General features: G+C 42.2%; 1 protein-coding gene across 4 annotated transcripts in view; it reads left to right on the top strand.

Moving 5' to 3' along the window:
* The window catches only part of GSN (gelsolin), a 72,740-nt gene that overhangs the window by 37,884 nt on the left and 10,245 nt on the right, over positions 1-24,611 (top strand). For all 4 annotated transcript variants that reach the window (XM_040324037.1, XM_040324035.1, XM_040324034.1 and 1 more), the window contains 10 exons: positions 4,995-5,199; positions 8,284-8,438; positions 9,760-9,921; positions 10,426-10,575; positions 12,830-12,919; positions 14,251-14,383; positions 15,905-15,993; positions 16,427-16,642; positions 19,666-19,799; positions 20,869-20,959. In XM_040324037.1, coding sequence (XP_040179971.1) covers positions 5,004-5,199; positions 8,284-8,438; positions 9,760-9,921; positions 10,426-10,575; positions 12,830-12,919; positions 14,251-14,383; positions 15,905-15,993; positions 16,427-16,642; positions 19,666-19,799; positions 20,869-20,959 — 1,416 coding nt within the window. In that variant the 5' untranslated portion in view covers positions 4,995-5,003. The remainder of the gene's footprint in view (positions 1-4,994; positions 5,200-8,283; positions 8,439-9,759; positions 9,922-10,425; positions 10,576-12,829; positions 12,920-14,250; positions 14,384-15,904; positions 15,994-16,426; positions 16,643-19,665; positions 19,800-20,868; positions 20,960-24,611) is intronic.

Here is a 24,611-nt window from a genome sequence, read left to right as displayed (position 1 = left end):
TTGTGTGCTTGGGAAATCTTCTATTGTGTTCATCTCTCTACATAGAATGTTTTGTTGGGTGGCTGCAGCCTTGTGACCAGCTTGATAAAACAGCTTTCCCTGAGGCAATCAGACTTTACATATCTACCATTCCAAAGTTCAATTTAGTGATGTAAATAGGATGTGAGAAGTTGTTTTAGGGCTTTGTAGACTGTAGAACAGTCTTTTCTGTGTTGGGGAATTGTATCGCTCTGGGGTGACCAATCTGACAGGTGGGAATCCAAGAAAAGTGATGCACTGCCACACTGCTTTCTTTATAAGGTGGAAGACGAAAAGTGTGATTAGCCCGGTGCTGAGAGATTTGGCAGCAGATTTCTTGAATTGCGTTTTTTTTTTTCTTTTGTCTTACACCACCACACTAAAGGTTCTTTTTTTCAGGTGTTTTAGCGCTAAAAATAGCACCTGTAAAGCACCTCTCATGCCTTCCCAGTGTGAAAGCCTGGGTGCTTTCTCACTGGGGCAGTGCGCTTGCAGGATGGGGGGGGGGGGGGGGGAAGGTCCTCCAAGCTCCCAAACCGCCCATTGAAATTTATGGGCAGCTCTGCCAAAGAGCCTGAAAAATGATTCGGCTGTGCTGCAACACGGGCATTTTTCACACCATTGGGGTTAAAAGCTCTCCCGCCTGCAAAGCGGCTCTACAGTGCTGGTAAAGCATCGCTAAAACTAGCAGCACTTTACCGCCAGGCGGTCTAGGTGTAAAAGGGGTCTGAATGCTGAAAACTGGCTGATTTTTAGAGTATCCAACATTTTACAAATATACAACTGTTTATTTACTAAATGGTTCCCCTTTCTTGTTACTGCTGAGCCCATTTAGGCCCCATTTACACCTGTATGTGAATATTGTGTCCCTATTCACTGGTACCTGTTGTACTACAATTTACATACTGAACGTGACCTAGGTCTGATCAGGGCCTTCCACTCCTATACTGAGCATGCCATGGGTCTGATCAGGGCTTTTCCCCTCTCCTATACTGAGCATGACATAGGTCTGATCAGGGCCTTTCCCCTCTCCTGTACTGAGCATGACATGGGTCTGATCAGGGCCTTCCACTCCTATACTGAGCATGCCATGGGTCTGATCAGGGCCTTCCACTCCTATACTGAGCATGACATAGGTCTGATCACGGCCTTTCCCCTCTCCTGTACTGAGCATGACATGGGTCTGATCAGGGCCTTCCACTCCTATACTGAGCATGACATGGGTCTGATCAGGGCCTTCCACAATGTCACTGATTTACTATCCTAGCCTTGTGACAGGCATTAGTGATGGCAGAATGAACTCGGGCTTCTCAGGGTCGGTCAAATGATTGCCCACTGTGTGGACGTATCCATGGAAATGCATTTTGTGGCCAGTCTAAATTGAATTGGAACACATTTACATCTGTATTTGTTTTTAGAAGATGTTTCCATCGCTTGTTTCCTGTTTTTGTTTTTCTTTCATTCATTGAGAAGTAAATCTACAAATATAGGCTTATTAGTTTGGGAAATTCTCTTTGCCAGAAGCGACATCTTCCCTGGGGACTGTTATATTGAATTTGGAATATTTTATAATTTTTTTTGGGAGATTGTTGATCTTTGGATCGCATCCATTTGTTAAAGCCCAACTCAAGCTTTTTAAGGGAAAGGGGGCATAAAGGTTTTTACTGTGGTCTTTCATCCCACTGGGGAGATTTCTCCTCACTTTCTGTCCAGAAAAGCAAATTACGGATAATCTCGTCAGTGGTGACAGATTGCAACACTTTTTACATTTTGTAAATAATCCATGTGTGTCAGGGATTCCTTTACCCCCCCCCCCCCCTGTTGTTCCAAGTAATCATTTGTATCTTCTTGAGTTGCCCTTTTTAAATGTCAAATTTTCAAAACTGCTGATTGGTGTGATTTAATGCAGATTTACGCTTCTTCAGCACAATTAAAACCTTCTGGTCAGTACGTGGGGTGGGGGGGGGGCGCTAGGGGGCTTAATTTCACATCTTGGGTTAGATTGGGTTATGATTCATAGGGTGCCTTTTCACAGCATGGTCTTGGAACCCTTCACCAGTGTTAATTTTGACATCAAATTTTGATAAAGTTTTAGTCGGTCTTTTGACTAAAATGCCATTTTAGTTTTTATCTGTATTTTATTCGTCTGAATTTTTACGTATTTTAGTCGACTAGACTAAATTTAACGCTTTCCTGCATGCAGGATTGTGGGTGCAATATTCATCCTGTGCAATGGTAGGCATCCCCTATTTGACAGCTTCACACGTTCTATAGATCCCACTGTGCAGATGTGAAGGCACCACCGGAGTCAGGATGAGAAAGGGTTTAGTAAGTGACCAAAAATAACTACCGTATAAGCCGAGTTTTTTAGCACTTTTTTTTTTTTGTGCTGAAAATGCCCCCCTTGGCTTTTACTCGAGTCACCTTTTTTGCGCCTGATCTCCCAGATTTCGGTACCCGGTGCCGGCCGTAGGTCCCATGGACCCCAAACTTGGCACACATATAGCCCCTCTTCCTCTATAAGTGTGCCAGGGAGCACAGATTTTTAAAAGTCGGGCACCCCTTCCATAGACTCCCTAAACGGCTATTTCTCTGTTAACTTTGGGGACCCGGTACCTGCCGGCTGTAGGTCCTCTAGACCCAAAACTTGGCACGCGTAGCCCCAGTTCTCCTCTACAAATGTGCAAAGTCTGGGGGGCCTATGGCTGGGAAGCACCTTTTTTTTTTTTTTTTTTTTTTTTTTCCCCTCTCTATATACTCCCATGTTAAACGTAAGTCTAGCCATGGGCACAGTGGGGCATGCAGATGGACACCCTAGGCTTATACTCGCGTCAATACGTGTTCCCAGTTTTTTTGTGGTCAAATTGGGTGCCTCGGCTTATACTTAAGTATATACGGTAGTCGCAACGGACTTTTATATAAAATATACAAAAAAAAACGCACAATGGTAATTGGATGTACATCAATTACTATTTAATAATAGACTTAAAAACATACTTGCGTTTAAGTGTTGTTCATTTTATTAAATGTTGCTCCAACGAGGCAGTGTGCTTTTGTGGTCTTTTTATATGCAGTTCGCTGGGCCAAGTTAAATCCTGGCTGCAGGTGAAGTTTCGTGTAAATAGTCAATGAAAATAAGCATGGAGAGATCTAACTGTATCCAACTTGCTAGGTTTGTCAGTATTGGTTGTTACAGAGTTATTCGTGCTCTTGTGACGAATACAGCTGGGCGTATGTATATTTTGGCTACACAGCTCCAGAGATGCAACTTCTCTGCAATAAAGGGTCCTCCTCACAGCACTGATCTCCTAACATCAGCCGCTGCACGTGTGAAAGCGTTGCACCACTTGCCCCTCCGACTCCTCCTCCATTATTAGAACTTGGAGTGTTCATTACAAGAGTTCTGAATGGAAAGGGGAATAATTGAACTCCTGTCACTCTCTCACGCTCTAATGACGTTTCACTAAGTGGACAAAGACGGAAGTAAAAATCTGTTGGGGGTTCTAGCCTCTCTCCATTCTACTAAAGCTGTTTTATGTCTGTGTAGCTGTCAGTTAACCTCTTATCCTTTCTGGTAAAAAATTGTCAGCAAGACCAGAAGTGAGGGAAAATCTCTCTACAGCAGAACTCTGGGTAGCAGTAAAAAAAAAAAATATTTTAGCTTGACTTCAAAAATCCTTGCTGGCAGTGGGGTTAAATGTTCATAAAGGTCTAGGGGCCCAGAAAAATCTCTTGCCTACGTTTAACCCTTGCAGTGTAGGGGCAGCCCAGGGTCTTTGTTTTCCCTGGAGGTGTGCTTTAACTCTTTAAAGTCTGACAGCTCCTGCATTGTCCACTGCCTGACCTTTTTAGTCCTTGTTCATACCGGTGCGACTTGTCATGTGATTTGACGGGTAATACAGTTTAAAAAACAGCAAAAATGTACTGAAAACATAACGCCTCACAAAAAGACAGAACATTCTCCCCAAGATGAATACTGGGATTAGTGGGGCTGATAACTGTGGTCCAAAGAGAAATGCTATGGGAGGAGAAAGCTGAAGATGGGGCATTTTATTCCTGCTGTGTTGGAAATGGCTGTCAGATTGTCTCTTTGTCTCAGTTTGGCTGTTGTGTGTCGCAAAGATGATGCCAACGTACAAAAAAAAAAAAAACCTTTGTCACTGTGACCGGATGTTTGCAAATTGTATTATCCCCAACAAGGACTTCTTCGTACATAGATTACAGCGTGCATTGTGTCTGGGAAGTTCTAGCCAGACGGTCATTCTATTCCAATGTGTTTATTCCCCCCCCCCCCTTATGATTTTTGTCAATGTCGCCCCAGATCAATAAAACCGAGTCATGCAAACTTTTGTTCTGAAATTCTTGGAGCTTGTGATGGAAAGTGGCCATGGTTCCTGTCTGAGACTTGCCTACCCTACCAGCTCTGTACTCCTACTTCAGAATATGATGGGAGTCCAAATGAGACATTTATTGGCCAGACTGGAAGATTATTACGTATGATGTCATGTAAGGGGTCAGATATCCGCCATAGTTTATCCATTCTTATTCACATAGAAATTTCTCTTATCTATGCCAAACATCAGTGCTTACTGACTGCATTGTTCTCATTTTCTGCCTCATCTGTGCTTTCCATTCTTTCTATTCTTCAACAAAAGTGTTTATGCTGTAAATAAATGGCAACAACTTCCTCTACGCTTTGGAGTCTTATATTCTCATGTCTCCAATCCTGGTTTAAAGGGATGCATAGGAAGAAACACCAAAAAAGCAGTGGCTTTAGAACATAGCATGGGAGTACTTGCAGGATGGTAGATGATACTCCTCTGAAGGTGGAGTATTCCTTTAATCAATGTTTGACTATTGGCTTCCCAGCTCTAGAGGTTTACTATTTGATGGGATTGGCCATGAATGTTGATGGTTAACATGTTTGCATCCCCTATTAATGTCTCTTGGTCCTGCGTTATTGTCTTTCTCTCCAGTCAACAGAAATGGCGGTGGATCACCCAGAGTTTGAGAAGGCCGGAAAAGCACCAGGTCTCCAGGTCTGGAGAATTGAAAAGTTTGATCTGGTGGCTGTCCCACAAAACCATTATGGATCCTTTTTCACTGGAGACGCCTACATTGTCCTGAACACCATAAAGCAGCGGTCAGGGAACCTGCAGTACGACCTGCACTACTGGCTGGGTGAGCAAAACTCTCTGAACAACCTGATGACAAAATGTGTGACGTTTTGTGAACTGTGTAAGGCAGAAACCTCTTCTGAGCGGAAGCCAGCAATCTCCTTGGGGTCCCCCCCCCCTTTATTTATTTCTATTTTTAGATTAAAAAAAAAATTACAATCTGTCATTTGTGCCATTGCAGAAATTCACTTCCTGTCCCATAGCCAAACAAAAAGAGAGGAGAAAATCCCTGAAAATTAACCTTTTCGCTGCCAGGCCCTATGCTCCATTTTGTACACTCAGGTGGCCAGACCATTTTTTTGCAGCAATTTTTTTTTTTATTTATTTATTTTCACTTATAGCTTTCAAAGACACCTCGTCGCCAAATATCTTTCGGAATCGCGTGACCAGTAGAATAAAAAGGTGCTACTGATTTGTAAGGTTACACAATATTTGCACAAATGTTTATCAAAACAATGTTCTTGCTAAAAATCCACTAAAATCATGATTGGCAGATAAATACACAGCAAATTTTGCAAAAAGGCTTAACCTGTATGGAGTTATTAAAAATGAATATTTGTAATTTTCGCATTGCGCCTTTTTGCAAAATGGTGAAAATCGAACAGACGCAAAAATGGAAATCTACAAATTTCTCTAAAAATCTGAAGGGTTTTTTTTTTTTTTTTTTTTTTTTTTTTCCCCTTTACAGTATTCAGAATGTGTGAAGGCATAGGACCAGTAGAATAAAATGAAGGTGCTACTGATTTTTAAGGCCCCACAATATTTGCGCAAATGTTTTTTACCAAAGGAATATTTTTGCTAAAAATACACTAAAATCATTAGCCGATACAAACGCAGCAAGTTTTACAAAATTTCTGCTAAATTCCTACTAATATAAAGTTTGACCTGTATTGAGTTAGTAAAAAACAAGTATCTTAAATTGCGCCTTTTGAGAAATGGTGAAAATCGGACGTACGCAAACGTTTCTTAGAAAATCTGGAGGTTTTCCTTTTCACTTGCAGCTTTCGGAATTTGTAAAAGACCCCTCAAACCATATATTTTCTGAAAGCACATGGCCAGTAGAATAAAGTTGCTACTGATTTTTAAGGCAGCACAATATTTGCCCAAATGTTTATTTTAAACAATATTTTCGCAAAAAATACACTAAAATCATTAATGGTGCACATAAACAAAATTCCTTATGTTGTTACTAAAGCATCGTTCACATATGACATACTAAAGTGTATGCCCATGGAGGGCCATGTTTACCCGCACAGGTGTTCGACTCAGGGACGTGCATGTGGACCTACATGGATGTAAAATTGGGAGCAAAAGCTCTGTTCGTGCAGTTGCTGCATTCCAAATAACATTAATGGGACGGCCTGCACGGAACATCTGTGCATCCCCGTAACTATGCACTGTGTATGCCCTATGTGCAGACCGATCGGGTCTGCCTGTCCGTTTTTCAGGCAGGCCCAATCGGACCACTGTTTCTCCATTGTTCTCTATGGAGGCGCTGTTATAAATGGAAACGTGTCCATTTACACCCGCCTGCATTCGATCCAGTCCCCATCCATCTAGCAGAGCAGGATTCCATTCCCCATCCAAGTTGAAACAGGATATATACTACTTGGTATACTGTCTTGCGTGCTCTTGGAATCCTATGTCAAATATTGTATATTTTGTAATCTAAATTGAATATACCACTCTTAAACAGTTTTGGAAACTTTAAAATAACAAAATTGAACCAACATCTTACTGTCTTACTGTCTTAGTGCTTAGGCTGCATTCACACCTGAGCGTAGCGTTTTGCCGTGATTTTTGCGGCGTTTTTTTTACCGCGTTTTACCGCGAATTTGGACAGGTCTAGGGTTACCAATGTTATAAACAGAAAAACGTTCAAATCTGCCAAAAAAAAAAAAGTCCCAGAACTTGTTTGAGCTTCAGGCGTTTTTGAACTTCTGGCTTCAGGCATTTTGTAGTGGAGATGTGAACCGTCTCCATAGAGAATAGATTTTTTCCCCTCCAGCGTTTTGTGGCTTCAAGCTAGAAAACGTTCAAGTGTGAATGGGGTCTTAGAGGAAAGGGCTCCGCTCACAAACCACATTCACGCTTCAGCGTTTTAAATCGTGGGCAGATTTGCCACTAATCTGCCCGCCATTTGAAAGCGCTAATGTGTGAATGACAAATCGCGTGACTCACATTTTAGATGCCATTCATTTGAATGACCCCTCAAATCAGTGTGGGTCTACTGTGATTGTCGTGCAGCAACCTGCACTGCGGGAAGCATGTCCCCTAAAAAACAGTTCAGGAGCTAGTTTTGGGCGACAGGCTTCGGGATTTATTGCCCGACAATCACAGCAGACCCGCGCTACTATTTGAGGTCATTCAAATGAATGGCATCTCAAATGTGAGTCCCGCAATTTGTCACTTGCACATCGGCACTTTCAAGTCACGGGCAGATTTGCCGCAAAATGCTGAAGTGTGAATGCAGCATTAGAGCTTGGCCAATATAGTAAGCCGGTATATATTTCATTGTGGTTGGTAGGATTCTAGCTGTCCATATTCCTTGGTAATCCTGATGGAGTTTGGCCGCTGGAGGAAGTTGGGATGAGTTCTGCTGAGTTATCATCCTTCTGTCTTATTGGGGATATTCCAAATCTTCTCACTCCCTGCTGTTCGGATAAGCCAGTGCAGATGCCAGTGTGTGTACCCAGCCAAAAGTACAATCTGCTTTGCTTGCCCTGCATGAGATGGGGCATGAAAATACAAGTACCCCAGCCACTCATAAATGTTTCTGTACACATTTCCATAACACTAAAAGCTGTCGGCTGTCTGACATTTTATTAAAATTTTCCATTTAAAATGCCCCTGTGTCAGTCATGTTAGACCATGGGTGCCGCAATAGGACAGGATGTTTGCTCTGTTCTTCGCTGTCTCCAGGAGCAGCAAATCGTGTCCCTTCTTCATTTTGATATGTGTTCAGCTTTGGTGCTTCTGACAAGAATTTTCTGTTTTGTTTGTTTGGCAGTGTTTTGCTGTGATTGCAGGTTTACCTGGAGTTTTTCTGAGTCCCTCTAAAATACTTTTTTTTTTTTTTTTTTGACAGGCAATGAGTGCACTCAGGATGAAAGTGGATCGGCTGCAATTTTCACTGTCCAGATGGATGATCACCTGGGCGGTAAACCCATCCAGAATCGCGAAGTCCAAGGTTTTGAGTCCCACACTTTCCTGGGATACTTTAAATCTGGCCTCAAGTACAAGGTAAAAATCTTTTTGTGCTACATGTCACAAGGAACCTGTCATAAGAAATATAATAGCTGCCAGGCACCCCCTAGTTTTTCATTAATGCTTTCCCTTTGAAGTGATGGTAAACAAATTCTTTAAAAAATCTTTAAAAAATATTTTTTTTGTGCAATCGTTTTGCAGCCCAGATCCTCCTTCTCTGGTCCCACACTGGCACTCTTGTCTCCCCCCCCTCCTGCCGGGTACAGCAAGCGGCTTACTCTAGGGCAGGGGTCTCCAAACTTTTCAAACAAAGGGCCAGTTTATTGTCCTTCAGACTTTAGGAGGGCCGGATTGTGGCCAGTGGGGGCAGAAAATGTCCCAAGCCCAGCACCAGTGACAATAAATATGGCCTTAGGGTTGGTGGTCAGTAGGAGGAGGCGTAAGGGCCCCCATCAGTAGGAGGAATAGTATCCCATCATTGCTATCAGTAGAAGGAATTGTGCCCCCCTTGTTGGTGTCAGTGGAAGGAATAGTGCCTCATATCAGTTGGAGGAATAGTGCCCCAAGGGCCGCATAAAGGCTAGCAAAGGGCCACAGTTTGGGGAAACCTAAACAGAAGTGCTTCTGAGCCGCTGCTCTGTGTCCATTCACACATGGGAGCCACGGCTCCACTTTGCCCCCTTTGTCTCCTGATTGGCTCACAGCTGGAGCTTGCCAGAAGCCAATCAGGAGTGTGGCTCACTGACTGTGATGGCAACAGGAGTCGCTGGCTCCCGCAGCTTCCAGAAACCAATCAGGAGTGTGGTCCCTAGAGAGGCAAGGCTCTCATGGACATCGCTGGATCGAAGGGGGGGGCTCAGGTAAGTAATTGGGTGTAAAAGTAAAAAACCTTGTGCCTTCAACTACTTTGATGTGTCGGCATTTACAAACAAGCCCCTTGTAGTGGCTTATTTGAAAGGGGAAATTTAGCTAGGCTTAACGCTGAACCAACCCCTGACCCCCCCCCCCCCCCCTTCATATTCCCAATGGCTGGTCAGATTTACCCTCTGGTACGTGTAGCGGTGTTTGAGAAACCTATGTTTTAAGAGCACATATAGAGCAAACTCAAGCTACAGGCAGTCATTCTCTGAATCCTGGGATGCATTCCATTTTTTTTATTTTTTTTAGAGCCGACTGTATTGAAATTGACCATACAGCTTTACAACCCTGCTGTTCAAATGGGGCCTAAAAATCGAAATGTGCAGTTTCTACATGGGGCCTTCCATTTTTAAGTATTTTGGTTTGTGACTAGATGTTTTTTTTTTTTTTTTCTTTTTTTTTTTTTTTTTGTGACGTTATGCTTTTTATATTTTCTAAGGCTGGCGGAGTAGCTTCTGGATTCACGCACGTTGTTCCCAATGATGTGGCCGTGCAGCGCCTGCTCCAGGTGAAAGGTCGCCGTCTTGCTCGGGCCACAGAGGTTCCAGTCTCCTGGTCCAGCTTTAACCAGGGAGATTGCTTCATCCTGGATCTGGGTGATGTAAGTGTGTTTATTCTCTGTATCTGAGTCATATGATAGGTGTGCCAGATGCTAATTATGCGCTTAACACTTGTCCTCGGGAAATGACAAGTGTTACAATTAACTTGCTTCTCTTATATTCCATAAGTACTGTGAACAGCTATGATAACGTCTGCCCTTTCTCATGGCGGTGTGTATTGTCCCACCTCTTCCATCCATGCCTTTCACTTGGATTACTGCCCTTGTGTGTATTTAGATTTTCTATGTTGGCATTTTAAACACGAATGCTTTTTTCCTACCTATCCTCTGCAGTGCTACAAAGATTTACAAAATGTTAATTGCTGTTTTGAGTGTTCTCTCAACACTTTCCATTGCACCATTATTCACTAATACTCTGTAATCGCCTCATGTGTGCAATATAAAAACTGTCAGAGCTGGATTCTCTCCAATACTGTGGTTGTGTCCACACAGCAGGATGCAGAAACAAACCAATATTATTATTTTTTTTTTTTTTTATAATTGCAGGAAGTGTATCAGTGGTGCGGATCCAAGTCCAACCGATTTGAGAAGCTGAAAGCCACAACTGTCGCCAAAGATATCCGAGATAATGAGAGACATGGGCGTGCCAAAGTCTACGTGGTGGAGGAAGGGATGGAGCGAGAAAAAATGATTGAGGTATTGATCGTGTATGCTTATTACTCATGCGTTTGGTCTTATCAGATGACATTTCCTGTCCACTTGATTATGTTTTACTCTTCTATAATTTTTTTTTATTTAACATTAAAGTGATCATTTTTTACGAAATGTCAAGTAGCAATGAGATAAAATGATTCTTGAGGTCACATTGATGTCCTGCTCTTCCAGCAAAGATAAATGTCAGTGCAGACTCTTATCTTGAATGGAGGCCTGTGTTTCCCTCTTCACATCTGTACTAGCAGCTCTCTGTATTCTCCCTTCCACTCACCGATGGGCTGCTGTTCTAAAATCTAATTGGTTTGATTCTTAGTGCATGGCTGAGTGAGAAGAGGTGGATGTAAGAAATACGAACATTAAGTGAATCCTCGACAAACTTAAAATGTCCACTATTCTTCTGTATAGTATATTAACCATAAAACCCTGCTTTGTGCACCCCTCAAAATAATTGCACTTTAATGGGGCCTGGCTTCCCGGAGTACTGCCATGCCCCTGTACATTAATGGCTTTTTTTTTGTTTACAGTAATGGCAAGATTACTACATCTATGCTTAACCTGTGTAAGATGTACAGTATATACTTGCCTATTTTCAGGCTACACCAGTACAGTCACATGATCTCCCCTATGTCGGCCATCGCCGGCTGCAAGAGCGCAAACTTTACGGCAATGGCTGGGTGTGCCTAGAGCAGCGATGCCATAGACATCTATTTGTGGTTCTCCCTACTCTGCCCTGCGACCGCACTGGCTGACAAAGGGGTGTGGGATCATGTAACCTGAAAATGGGTTAGTGTATATATCTTTCTTACACGGGTTAGTCAACAAAGGTGTTGGGAGAGAGGACACTTCTAAGACTAGTTGGGGTTAAGCTGGAATTCCACTGTAAGGATTACGCCCAGTTTACAGAATAGGAGTACTGTACTGTGTAGTGCCATACATGTGTGCGTGCACACATACAATAAGAATGGATGCCTAGAATTTCACCCAGCATATGGAACAAGAGATGTGGCACTGTCCAGTGGTCTCTTGCCTCTGAAGCAGCTGGCCTGTGCCCTGCAAAACCGGTCAGGTGCATCTGGCATCCACCTCCCTTCCTTGCCCCGTTGGTGTATGGCTATGTTTATTCTCCTGCATGAGAACTATGGTCCGATGAACTACTGGATGGATAAGTATAAAACAAAAACCTACATGCATGTTCTTACTAATGCAGCCATTGACTCTGACCCGTGGATCTTGTCCAAATACTAAGAACACGCTTCCAAGGTAGCCAATGGAATGATTTACTTGACTGGTCACTGATGTGCAAGGGAGGTTATGTTCACAGCATCCACTTTGGAACCATACATATATATGCTGTAGATGGTTATTGACTTTGTTTTGGTGAACATTCATCCTCCTCTGGACCACGCAATTTCATCTCTGCCTTGCTATTCATGGGAGGTTTCACAAAATGAGTTAACCGGAGATTCATGTCTCTCTCCATTTTGTTCTTGTACCGGCACCTTGGCATATTGATACTTGCCATCTTTCACAAAGATATCGCCATTGAATGGCTACTGGCTTGTTTTGCCTCACCAAATATTGAACTCTTTGTCTCCATAGTTCGATTTATCCACCACAAATGAGATCACCATTATCGTATAAATGTGCATGTTTTTTTTTTCTTCTATTGTTCTTGCATAAGAACATATATTGAGAATTGCATCTAGATGCTTAAATTTAACAGCGTTTAGAAGCAGACGGTCAAGTGTCTTTTTATAATGGCTGGTGCCTTTTATTTTAGATAGATAGTGTGTGTGTGTGTGTGTGTGTGTGTGTGTGTGTATTGAGGATTCAGACCTTGTGGGGTTAATTTACTAAGACTGGAGAGTCCAAAATCTGGTGCAGCTGTGCATGGTAGCCAATCGGCTTCTAAATTCAGTTTGTTTAAGTAAGCTTTGATGGCAAAAAACCTGGAAAATGATTGGTTTCTATGCAGAGCTGCACCAGATTTTAGTAAATCCACCCCCTGGGTCTGTAGTCCCATAGATGACCACAGTTACAAAGTAGAGGACAGGTAATCCACATCTGATGACCTTTCAAGGACTTGTAGTTGTGTAATATGTAGAGCTAAAGTAATGAAGTGAAGCTATATTGTTCCTCCAATTGTGTTATCCCAGGAATGTGTCACGTTTGCCATCAGCTGGTGTTGGGGATTCCTTTCAAAGCAATTGGTAAATCTTTCTCTCTGCTCTTCCAGGTTCTAGGAGAAAAGCCAGATTTACCAGAGGGGCCGTCTGATGATGTGAAGGCTGATGCCACTAATAGGAAACTTGCTAAACTTTATAAGGTAATTGTCAAAAGATAGTTTCATAATTTCTGTTTTATCAACTAACGTTGCATGGGTTGAAAAAAAACACATGTCCCTCAAGGTTAATCAAAGGTGTGTGTGTAAAAAAAAAAAAAATATATATATATATATATATATATATATATATATATATATATATATATATATATATATATATATATATATATATATATATATAATATATATATATAATTATTTATTTACTCTAACGTGGGGAGGGGGTGGGAATCATTTTTATCTGATTCCCAAGGTAATTGTATTGTCTTCTGGATCCACATTCTACAGTGTTTACTTTTTTGCTTGGTTTCCTTCTTTCCCCGCATCTAGAAGCCTCACATGTTGGGGAGGACCTGGTTTGTTTGAGCCAGCTTGGCCCAAATTAATTTTATATAAAGTGTAGGAAAAATGTAGTTCTTGTGTAAGCCATGACCTTTAAAATCTAGGCTCACTAAATCTGAATTTACTATTTGGACAATTTTATGTAAAGAGTTCATTATACTCTTCCTTAATCCCCCTCTTATTTTTAGGGGTAAAACTATTCAGTTATTTTAATCTTTCCGTGTGTGTGTGTGTGTCCGTCCCCAAGGTAGGGGGGGGGGGGGGGTGGTTGGGTGCTGCCAGCGGGAGGAAGTACACTAAACTTCCCAGTAAAGAGCTGTGCGGGGGGACACAAGTCTGACCATTAGCGGAAAGGCAGAGAACTGACCACGCTGGGATGTTACTATGCTTAGTGTGGTCAGTTTAAAGTGAATAAGCAGAGGGTCTTGCAGGATCACCAGGTAAGAGAACAGGATCATTTTTAACACAAGCGCATGGCGACAGACGCATATCAAGAATATGTAATGTTTGGGTAACAGACACTTTGTTTTAATTTGCCTTTTCAGTAATCCTTATTTTGCGGTCTATGGAAAAAAAAAACAACTTTGCTGTGCTGGGATCAAAGAAGCAATAAAATAAATTGGATGAATAAAAGGCAGCTGACACAAAATGCAGAAAAAAAGCACTGCAGTGTGTTTGGTTGTTGGTGGCGGTGTCCGAACCAGTGATTTTTATATGGATTTTATTATTCAATTACATTTTAATGTTTTATGAGTGATTCAGTTCCCATAGAAGCACTGCACCACTTTCTAATTTTTTTTTTTTTTTTTTTTGGCTGTTGCCCAGTACTGATTTGTGTGTCTATGTAGTGCAAGGACCTGCCTTATTTGATATGCATGGATTGTTTAGATGTGTCCTTGTATACAGAGATTATTAAATATTGTAATGTTACAAGAAGTGTTAAATTTCATGGTTTTATTTTTTCCTAACAGGTTTCGAACGGCGGTGGTCCCATGTCGGTGTCTCTGGTTGCAGATGAGAATCCGTTTACACAGGCAGCTCTGAATTCCGATGATTGCTTCATCCTTGATCACGGAAGTGATGGAAAGATTTTTGTATGGAAAGGTCTGTGCTAGTAGGAATGGGAAAGTGCATTTTACTAAACCAACTTTATTAATCATAGTATTCTTTATTTAATTTTATTTAATTTTTTTTTTTTATCAAAATCATGAAGACAGTTTTGAGGGCAGCCAGAGGAGGGCGCCACAAAATCTTTGTAATGCAATTTTGAAGGCCTTGCGATCTCTGGTCACTTTTAGTGTCCTATTTACACATTTAAAAGGGGAATGGGTGTATTTTAAATTTAACTACATCTTTTTGTGTTGTATAGTTGTCCTGGAAGTTATTTTATTAATAATAAGAATAATAATAATAATACTTTTTTTTTTCATATTTTAAAAAGTTTGCTGTTGGTTGTTTTTAGATTTCATGCAGACGTTTTTAGTGCTCCCTCTAGAGCTGCTTTGTATTTGTGTTTTTTTTTTCAATTCTTATGAGCAGACTGATAGGTTTGCGTTGCTAGAGAGGAATGGGAGAGTACAGTCGCTGGCACAATGCAGAACAGTAATACACCCTGCTAAGCTGGAGGCTAAATCCAGGGCACACACCCATTTCAGCCTGTGATATGATGGGGTAATGAAGGGATCCTGTCAGGATGGGAACATTCATTGAGCGCAGACTTGAGTTATTTTGTAAGGATTACCTTGAAGTAATTGAGATTTTTTACACTGGTCCTCAGTTTTGTTCCATTTTTATAGAACTAGGACTTTAAGTTTGTCAGACCCTTTCGCTAGGAATTCGGCCTTCTGAATTCCTACTGAGGTAACGCCATTTACGTGGCGATGGCAGAGTAAAGTGTAGTTTGAGAGTCATTTTATTATTATCTGAGTATAAAGTGGTAGTATGCAAGTCAATTATTTTTTTTTGGCTTTACTGCTTTGATGGAAAAATTGGGGATTTCAGTTCAGCACTTCTGTATTGGTCAGACCAGTAAAGTGCATAATAATGAAATAAATACATTTTATATATATATATATATATATATGTGTGTATATATATATATATGTGTGTGTGTGTATATATATATATATATGTATGTGTGTGTGTTTTTACAAAAAAAAAATGTGTTTTAGTTCTTTGATTTCCTAGGTAATTTTAAGGCTAGTACACACAGGCTGAATGTCGGGCTTCGTGCTGGAAAACCAGCAGTTGACCGGCTCCCAATTGGGGCTCTGAGCCAATGGCTGAGGGCATTGACCAGAGTGTTGTGGGAGAACGCAATAGAACAGCAGGGCTGCACTTGCGTCAGATTTTTAGTACGGTGGCTCGTGTGTGGGTTTTTTTTTTTTTTTTTTTAGACTGCATCTACTAGATTTAACTTGGTTAGAGCTATGACTGCATGACAAATTATTGGCTTGTTCAGTGAATTGATTTAGTCTAAACTCTGGATTGGCCTGCACTATGTCTGCCTTTAGTAAATGGCACAAATTTTGCTTTTGTACAATATAATCTGCAGCCATCCACATCTATAGTGCTTCATCTCATCCTGCATGTTGTCTAATACTTGTCTGTCCACTTTGCTGTCAGGTAAGAATGCCAACTTGGAAGAGAGGAAGATGGCCTTGAAGACGGCCACAGAATTTATCTCCAAAATGGGATATCCCAAACACACACAGGTAATGGGGCACAACAGTCTTCGGCTCAGGATATAGAGTGGGAAAAGTCGGGTGTCTGATACTAGATGCTGTACAACATTTCTGCTTGTTCTTTGTATGTTTTGTTCATGTAACATGCAGACTCAGGGACATGACTATTATGTTTGTTCTTGAAGTGACAGTAATCTGTCATGAGCAGCGCCCTCCTAACTCTATTGTATTGTAAATGTACCATCTTCCTATATGTTCTAAAGCACTTCTCAAATTGTTGCCGCTTTATAAAATCTTGTGTAATACAACGTTTTTGTGCTGATCCTTGTCTCTGTACTCAAGTATTTCCACAAGGTGGTGCTGCAGGACAGTTTAGTGTAGAATTGTTTGAGTTGTTTTACTGAACACCTTTGAAGGATGTGGTGTGCTGCGCCTATCATTTCATTGCCTCCTATCTCTGCAGATACAAGTTCTTCCCGAGTCTGGAGAGACTCCACTCTTCAAACAGTTTTTCAAGAATTGGCGGGACAAGGACACCACAGAAGGGATGGGCATTGCCTACATCCCCAACAACATTGCCAAGATCGATAACGTTCCCTTTGATGTCAGCTCTCTACATGATTCCTCTGCCATGGCAGCACAGCACGGCATGGTGGATGATGGCACTGGAGCGAAGCAGGTGAGGCAGGACACGTGTTACAGTAAATGCGTAAAAACTGTCACTACAGTAAAGCTTCCCACCAACATTTTCTGTCGGCACTGTGAAATTTAAAATGTTGGCGCTAGTTTTTCTTCTATGTGACAATTAACCAGTCACTGTGCGTGGTCCAGCATTTGTCTTAATGAAAGACAAAGACTGAGAAATTCAGCACAAAAAGATCATGGTGCAGCAATTATATGTGACGGAGTTAAAAAAAAAAAAAACATGGTAAAGGGGTATTTCTCCAGAAATGTATGTGTCATGGCACTGGCATGTGATCTCATCCAGCAGGTGTGTGGGCGCTCACGATGGCAGCTTTTCCTCCGGACGCACGGAGTTGGCAAAGCTGCAGTTGGGCATTCCATCCAACCTGACTTGGCTTCCCCAGCACTCCTGAGCCTCAGAGCAAACACATCGGCTTTTTTTTTTTTTTACTACTAGCGTTTGTCTTCATGCCCAAAAACCCTCAAAGCATAAGGTGATGTGTAGATTGTAACTATTATTATTTTAGTAACAGAATTTTTCTGTTCACATAAGCTACATAGTTTGCCCATACCAAGACTGCAGATAAACTGACAGCTGCTAATTTCGGTTCTATTTTTGAGTTCTCTTCTGTTCGTTTTTTATTCTGTTACATGGCTGTTCCGTATTTTGGATATCTGTTACTGACCTGAAGAGTTCAACTAGGATATACAGTTAATTAGTGACGTGTGCGTGCTGCGACTGTCACTGAAAGTTTTGAATGAGGAGACTGCAGTAGGGAAACCTGAAGTGATGACCTATTCCTAAAATCTGTCCATACAAAGGAAAAAAAGTTAGCTTTTAAAAGTGGTTTCCCCAATACTGTGTTCAACTGATAGGAACAAACAATGTCCTGTACTTTGAAGTATTAGGGAAAGAATCGCCAACTCTGTGTAAATGTTTCGTCTCCTCTCTCCTATGGCTTGGTAAGCAGCGAAAGGAGGGCATGTATTAAACTTCCATCATTGAGTTTTACCTATAGGTAAGCCTATATTTTTAGGCTCCTCTATAGGTGCTGTAAATATCTCCTATACGTGGACTGTTTAGGAGATATTTACTGTACATGAAGCCAGTGACATCACTGGCACAAGCGCTCTTAAGGAATCACCACCCGTGCCGTTCCTTCAGAGCCCTGTGCCTTGACATCATCACGGCTCCGGCACCAAAGATGCAGCATGCAGGACTTTTGGTGCGAGTACACCATCACTGCGGCCAAACTACAGCATACCGGTGTGAGGGTTGTTCACACTTGCTGCAGGCACTGCTTCTCCATTGAAAAGTGATCCATGCTTGGGTCACTTTTCAGGGGCATTTGACAGGCAGTGAGGAGGTGAGATCACATTTCCTCACTGCCTGTTTTAACCTCCTAAATGCCAATCCCTCAAGGTAATGGCATGGTGAGCCCACTTAAATGCACATAGAACCAAGTACTATCATAGCCTGAAGAAAGAAAGCTCTATGCTTGCAGTTAAGGAAAGGTTCAGCTGGGGGCAACATAAGAAAGAGGTAGAAAGTTGTCAGGAAGGGATTATAGGAGACGGAGAGTATGGGCAGTGCTGAACTGCTCACTCAGTCCCAGGCTTCATATTTCGGCTGCTTGATTGATCTGCTCTCCCTCCCTGGCGGGAACGTTTGAATGGGAATGTGCTGCCCAAACGCTTGTAGCCCAGGCTCGGTGAGAACGGAAAGCAGACACTCGTGTGGCGTGAGAAAACGGTAGTTCATGAGGGTAAGCGACCCTCCTTTCCATTTTCGGTTTGTTAATGAAAACCGATTTGATTTTCGGCAGTTTATCAGTGGATGAAAATGTGCTGTTCTTTTGTTTTCGTTACTGTAAAAATGCCACTGACAAAAATTTGATTAAATTAACACTCAGCCGATGTCTGCGAGCCCGGAAATAAGACTGATAAAGATGGAAGCTGTCTTCAGCATTCGCATCGCTGGAAGGCTTCATTTTCAGCTATGTTTCACATAATGTGCTAGTATGTGATGCATACTAGCACATGATGCCTTTGCCTAGCAGGTAAGAGAAGAGGAAAAAAAGTGCAGCGGTTTTACAACCACTTTAAGGTGTGTGTGTGTGTGTGTGTGTGTGTGTGAAGCACATATTCACTTTACAATTGCAGGAGAAGGAATCTGTATCATTTGTAGTGCAGTCCCACATTTTAGCCAGCAGATGGCCACAAAAAATCAGAAGTAGTAATGCAGAAACCAAACCAATGAAATGGAGAAGGTGTTCGCGTCATCTGATCTGGATTCCTTACCCAGTGGGTTTCAAGTCTGATATGATTTCCTTTTTTTTTTTTGGTTTTCTGAAAATTCATGGCTTTGCATTTTTTAGATCACACTTTGTCATATACATTATAATAGTGTGTCGAAACCTTTAATCTGGTTAACTTTATTGTTGAGGCAAATGGTGAAAACCCTTTGACTTTGAAAGTTTCCCTTACACCCCTTTCACGCTGAGGCGCTATAATGCTAAAAACGGCACCTGCAAAGCGCCCTGAAAAAGCGGCTCCTCTCACTCCAATGTGAAAGCCTGAGGGCCTTCAAACTGGAGCGGTGCGCTGGCAGGACGGTAAAAGTCCTGCTAGCAGCATCTTTGAGGCAGTGAATTGCTCAGTAGTTGTTGGCAACTGGGCTACACAATCTTGGGCTGCAGTAGGAACACAGACAGGCAGTAAACGGCAGGATCGATGAATTTTCCAGTCTACCGAATATCAATGCACTAGTGGATGAATGCGTGAACCCAATGTAATATAGCATGTATTGAGAGTTTTTGATTTGGGTTTACTGACAATTAAGTTGATGGCAAAGTCTGGATCATACAGTGGTGTTCACAGAATGCAGCTGTGACAGGTTCTTCCATGGCATAAACCGAAATTGTCAATGTGTTGAGCCTCCCACTTTTTTTTTATTTTTTTTTCATCTCTAACATTCTTTAAAACTCAGAATGCTCATGTTTTGTTTTTCTTTCCCAGATTTGGCGCATTGAGGCATCAGAAAAAGTACCTGTGTCGGCTTCCAACTATGGACAGTTCTATGGGGGAGACAGTTACATTATTTTGTACAGTTACAGCCATGGTGGAAGGAAAGGACAGATTATCTACACCTGGTAAATATTCCAGATGTTTCCATCTCGGGGAGCAATTTTGCGGTTTGCTGCCAATGGTTCTATGCAATGTCTGGGTTTTGCAGCAAGTTTTACCATTCTCACTGTTAACAGCAGTTTTTATGTGCGAGTTCCGTTCAGGTACCACTTCCACTGTATGCCAAGATACTCCTACTGCACGCCCCCTCCCTTCACCACTGGTAATGACCACCCCCCACCATCCTGGTTCTCTGCATTATTAAAGCGGAGGTCCCGTGGCCAATCTTCTTATTTATATTTTTTTGTCTTTCAATTGTTTTCCCCATTACAAAAGAATACTCACTGTAATAAAACAGCCGCTGTGTACAAGGATAACTTTTAAAATGTGCTGAAGGCAGTTTTCAATTTTCCTTGTGGGCAAGTGAACCCCACAAGCACTGATTTCCTAGATGCGGTGAATGCTCATCTCCCAGCATTCACCGCTCGTTCCCGCGCATACTCAGTGTTTATGGGCGGCGTCTCTCGAGATTTCGATGGGCAGCGTTCTGTACTGACTCTTGGGAAGCATGACACTTCGCTCCCAGGGGACAGTGCAGCGCTGGGGAAAATTGTATACACGCCTACTCCCACGGGAGTAATACACAGGAAAGTAACACTTTAAACAGAAATGATAAGGTACCGGTATTTACAGCGCTTAACAAATGATGGGCCATTTGATCATCTATGTAATGTACTGAAGGGGATAGGATTTTGTTGTGAATTTGGGTGGAACTCCGCTTTAATTGTTAAAGTGTTGAACAAATATATAAATTGCCACTTTGTCACATTTTGTAAAATTAAAAACTCTCTATTCTTTTTTAAAAATGTATGAAAATATATTTAAAAATGTTAGGAACTGTTGTACAGTATAAGAACCTTTTTTGGGTAAATTACAGGTTCCAAGTCAATTAGGCGGGGGCCATCAGTCCCTGAAAATTAAGTAATTTAGTGCTTCTCCGTTGTCCACTGGCTCACTGGTACAGAATGTTTGTTGTGGCATTGGTGGACTGTCAGGAAATTGTACCCTGACTGATATTTGAATTCTCTGTTGCAGGCAGGGTCTGGACTCTTCAAAGGATGAGATCACCGCATCGGCATTCCTGAGTGCTCAGCTGGATGAGGAGCTGGGAGGAAGCCCTGTACAGGTATACTGATGGTGATACAAATGGTGCTGTGTACAGTAAATTATTGGATCCGTGGCTCAATCATTGCATTTGCAAGCATTTTTTGGCAGTATTTAAAGCCTGGGTCTCCTTCAAGGCAATAAAGGGGCACCAGGAATAGAGGGGTAGCGGCTGCTAGTACCGCAGACTCACACAGACTATTACCCAGTAGGAATGTGTATCAATGGACTTTCTCTGTACTGATAACATGAGTCGGTATAGTAAAAAATTACATTTATTATACATAAAAACATACAATGTTCCGTATATAAGACAAAGCTAGGACTAACAACCCCACAAGGAGATACAGAGATATTACAAACGGGAGGAGGCGTGAGGTATCAGCAGTTGTGGGGAGGAGTCCTAGAAGAACCTCTACCGGTTTCGCGGCGAACTGCTTCTTCAGGAGGTATAGTCCGGAGTCAAGGACCGTAGTGCATATATTGCTGACCAAAGTCCACCGTAGCGAACAAGGGGGAACAAAAGTAGGTAAAAGTCTATGCTGGTAAAAGCAATAGAGTATGGGCAGCTAGGGAGCATGCATCAGGCAGGTAATGGATATTGAATGGTAAGGAGCTGAGGATAATCAGCTAAAGACTGCAAAAGAGGCTTCCCCCAACACTGAACAGTGGAGGTATAGGAGAACCAACAATCGGGTTACCGCACTGCCATGCAGCGTCCCAGCATTCAGCCCAAGGAGAGTCACAGAGGAGCTCTCCTTCAAGGCAGTTCCATTTGCCCATTTTGACTTCAGAACTCTATAAATCAATGTTCTATAGCAGTGTATTTCAACTCCAGTCTTCAAGGTGCCCCAACAGGTCATGTTTTCAGGATTTCCCTCAGATGAAAAAACTGTGGTAATTGCGAAGGCAGTGAAACTGATCACATCACCTGTGCAAAACAATGGAAAGCCTGAAAACATGACCTGTTGGGGCGCCTTGAGGACTGGAGTTGAGAAACACTGTTCTATAGTATACTAGTGCAAGGCACCGAAGTCCAGGTTGTCCATTTTCTAGTGGTTCTGTCCTAGAAGAGGCTACAAAACCGAGGCATATGGCTGTGGGCAGGGTTACCCTGTACTGATCAGTTGATAAATAGCAATACCACACTTCATTGATGCAGCTCATCCATCCACTCCTGGGTAACCAGATAACAATAGTAATGCAACAGCCACACTTGCATTTAAACACCCATACCCACCAGGTTTGCGCCAAAACAGACCTGCATTTCTAAGGCTACATTCACACTGGAGCACCACAGGCGTTGGCAGTTGGCGTTTTACCGTTGTTTTTGCAGTCACTAGCAGCCAAAAAAGGGGTTAGAACTGCCGCTGCAGCGGCACTTTGCTGGCAGTTCGGAGGCGCTGCCTATTGATTTCAATAGGCAGGGGTGCTTTAGGAGTATTGTATGCACCACTCCTACAGCGCCTCAAAGATGCAGGTGGCAGGACTTTTTTGAGCATCCTGCCAGCGCACAGCTCCAGTGTGAAAGCCCTCGGGAGCAGCTCTTTCAGGGCGCACTGCAGGTGCTATTTTTAGCGCCTCTAGTGTGAAAGTAGTCTAAAGGTCGATAAATGGCCATGTTGCAACTTTCCGATCTTCAGTTCTCCAGGTAATCACTTGTAGCAACAGCAAATTTGCCACACTTTTCTTCTCCCACTTTAATAAAATCCAGCAGAGCTAAACTGTTTTATAGCTTCAAAGAGAGTGAGTATCTCTACATTAAAAAAAGGTTGTGAAAGGGTTAATGAGGTCAAACACTTGACCTGAAGTGCTAAAATAAGTCACGTGACGGCTCCTCTAGTGCATGTATGGAATTCATACTGATATCCAAGATGGTGCACAAGGAGAAATCTATATAGGAACTGTTCAGCCCCTTTAGTAATGTATGGAGGCAATTTTGATAATCGATCTGTTTGGCAAGGTTGATGAGATGCTCCCAAAGGGAAATCACATCTAAGGGGATGCCGACCCTACCACTTTCCTCACTAGAACCTTGCAGGTGCAGCAGCTGATCATTTTTTTTACCTCCTTTTGCAAAACGCCTCCTAAGTCGTCTTGAGATCGCCTTGCCGAGTCGCCCCTAAAGTCCCCTGTGTGAAGGTGGAATCCAAACCCTATTAGGACTACTATTTGGCTTTAACACGCGGCAGTTCTGAAAAACATTCCATAGTGGATCTCTTTTCAGGTTGTGGTTTGGTGCTAGTTTACAAGTAGGAGGGGGTCAATTCTGCCAATTCTTAAACGCCAATTTTTCAATATGGAGAGATTTTACTTTGCAGTACCGCGCCACAACCACCATAGCCCTGTTTGGCATGCGATTGCAGCGCAGTCCTATATTGATCTTTTTAAAGTGGTTGTAAACCCTTGCAACACTTTTTGCTACAGGTAAGCCTATATTAAGGCTTGCCTATAGCTACCTGGGATCTAGTGTGTTTGGCAGATGTAATGCCTGCCAAGCGTGAAATGCTAATTTTAAAAGTAGCACAAAGTAAACAAGCAAGTCTGGACTGCACCATTGAGCAGCAAGGTAAAATTGAAGTGCGTACCTGCTTTTTACTGCAGCCTTCTGCCTGTGTAAATGTGGCTTTTGTGTAATGCCGAGTAACTCTTTAAGCATTCATACGCGAGGGCTCGTGTCTCTTTATCATACTTGCTGCTTTCATAGATTGGACTGACCTTTCCTTAAATTGCTCATGGCCATATGCAATGCTTATGCTAAATTATAGAGTAGAGTTTTGTTGTTGCACTCAATCCGGGCTTGGTTATTACAGAGTGCAGATTAGATGTTTTAAAATGTTTATGGGCCAATGTCAAGGTTTTTTCCTTTAGCGTCATGTAATTGGTTTGCACTGAATCGCGAATTGTCCTTGGAGAGGGCATGGTGCAGAGTTCCCTTTTTTTTTTATTTTTTTTTTTATTGTAATTTTGATTCTGTTTCTTTCAATGCCTCTCTTCTCTGACAGGGACCGCGGAGCCAGGTACCCTGCATGTCCTACTTGTTTGTCCTGGCCCTCACTTAGTTTGGATTCACTGTACACCCTACACAGGATTTAGGTTTCCTTGTGGTATACTGAGCATCCCTTGCTTGCACTTTGCATATTGGGGTACTCTCTGTATACATTGCTTGTCAGTGTTCCTGCTGTAGGTGTGTGAAATATTCCAGTACCCTGGATATTGGCATTCCCCCCACTTCGGAGAAGTTTTGAGCCTTCCCTGTCTTTCATACAAGAATGATTTTGCTTCCTTTGTTTGACATGTAGGTGGCCGTTCACCTTGCCATGGAGTTGTGCATGTGGCCTTTGAGGACATTAAACACAGTGTGACGGGTATTAAAAAAAGAATGGGTATGCATGTAGAAACTCCTATTTTTCTCTTTTTTACTCTGAGGACATATATTGTAAATACCAGGATGTCCTTTCCATTACTAATCTCTCCCTTGTCTTCCTTCTGAAATTCTGCCTCATCGACTGTTTTTTCAATTGCACGTTTTTTCCTTTTGGAATGATCACTTTAAACCTGAATGAACACCCTTGTGGTTGTCATGGAGACTGTTCTGCTGTGCACACATTTACCCTGACTGGAATATTAAAACTTGCTTTTCTCAAGTTCAACTTGGCCCCGAGATCTACAGA

The sequence above is a fragment of the Rana temporaria genome, chromosome 9 (genome assembly GCF_905171775.1).
Source record: "Rana temporaria chromosome 9, aRanTem1.1, whole genome shotgun sequence".
Classification (NCBI taxonomy): domain Eukaryota; kingdom Metazoa; phylum Chordata; class Amphibia; order Anura; family Ranidae; genus Rana; species Rana temporaria.
The sequence above is the reverse complement of the archived record's forward strand: the minus strand, read 5'-3'. Positions and strand labels throughout refer to the sequence as shown.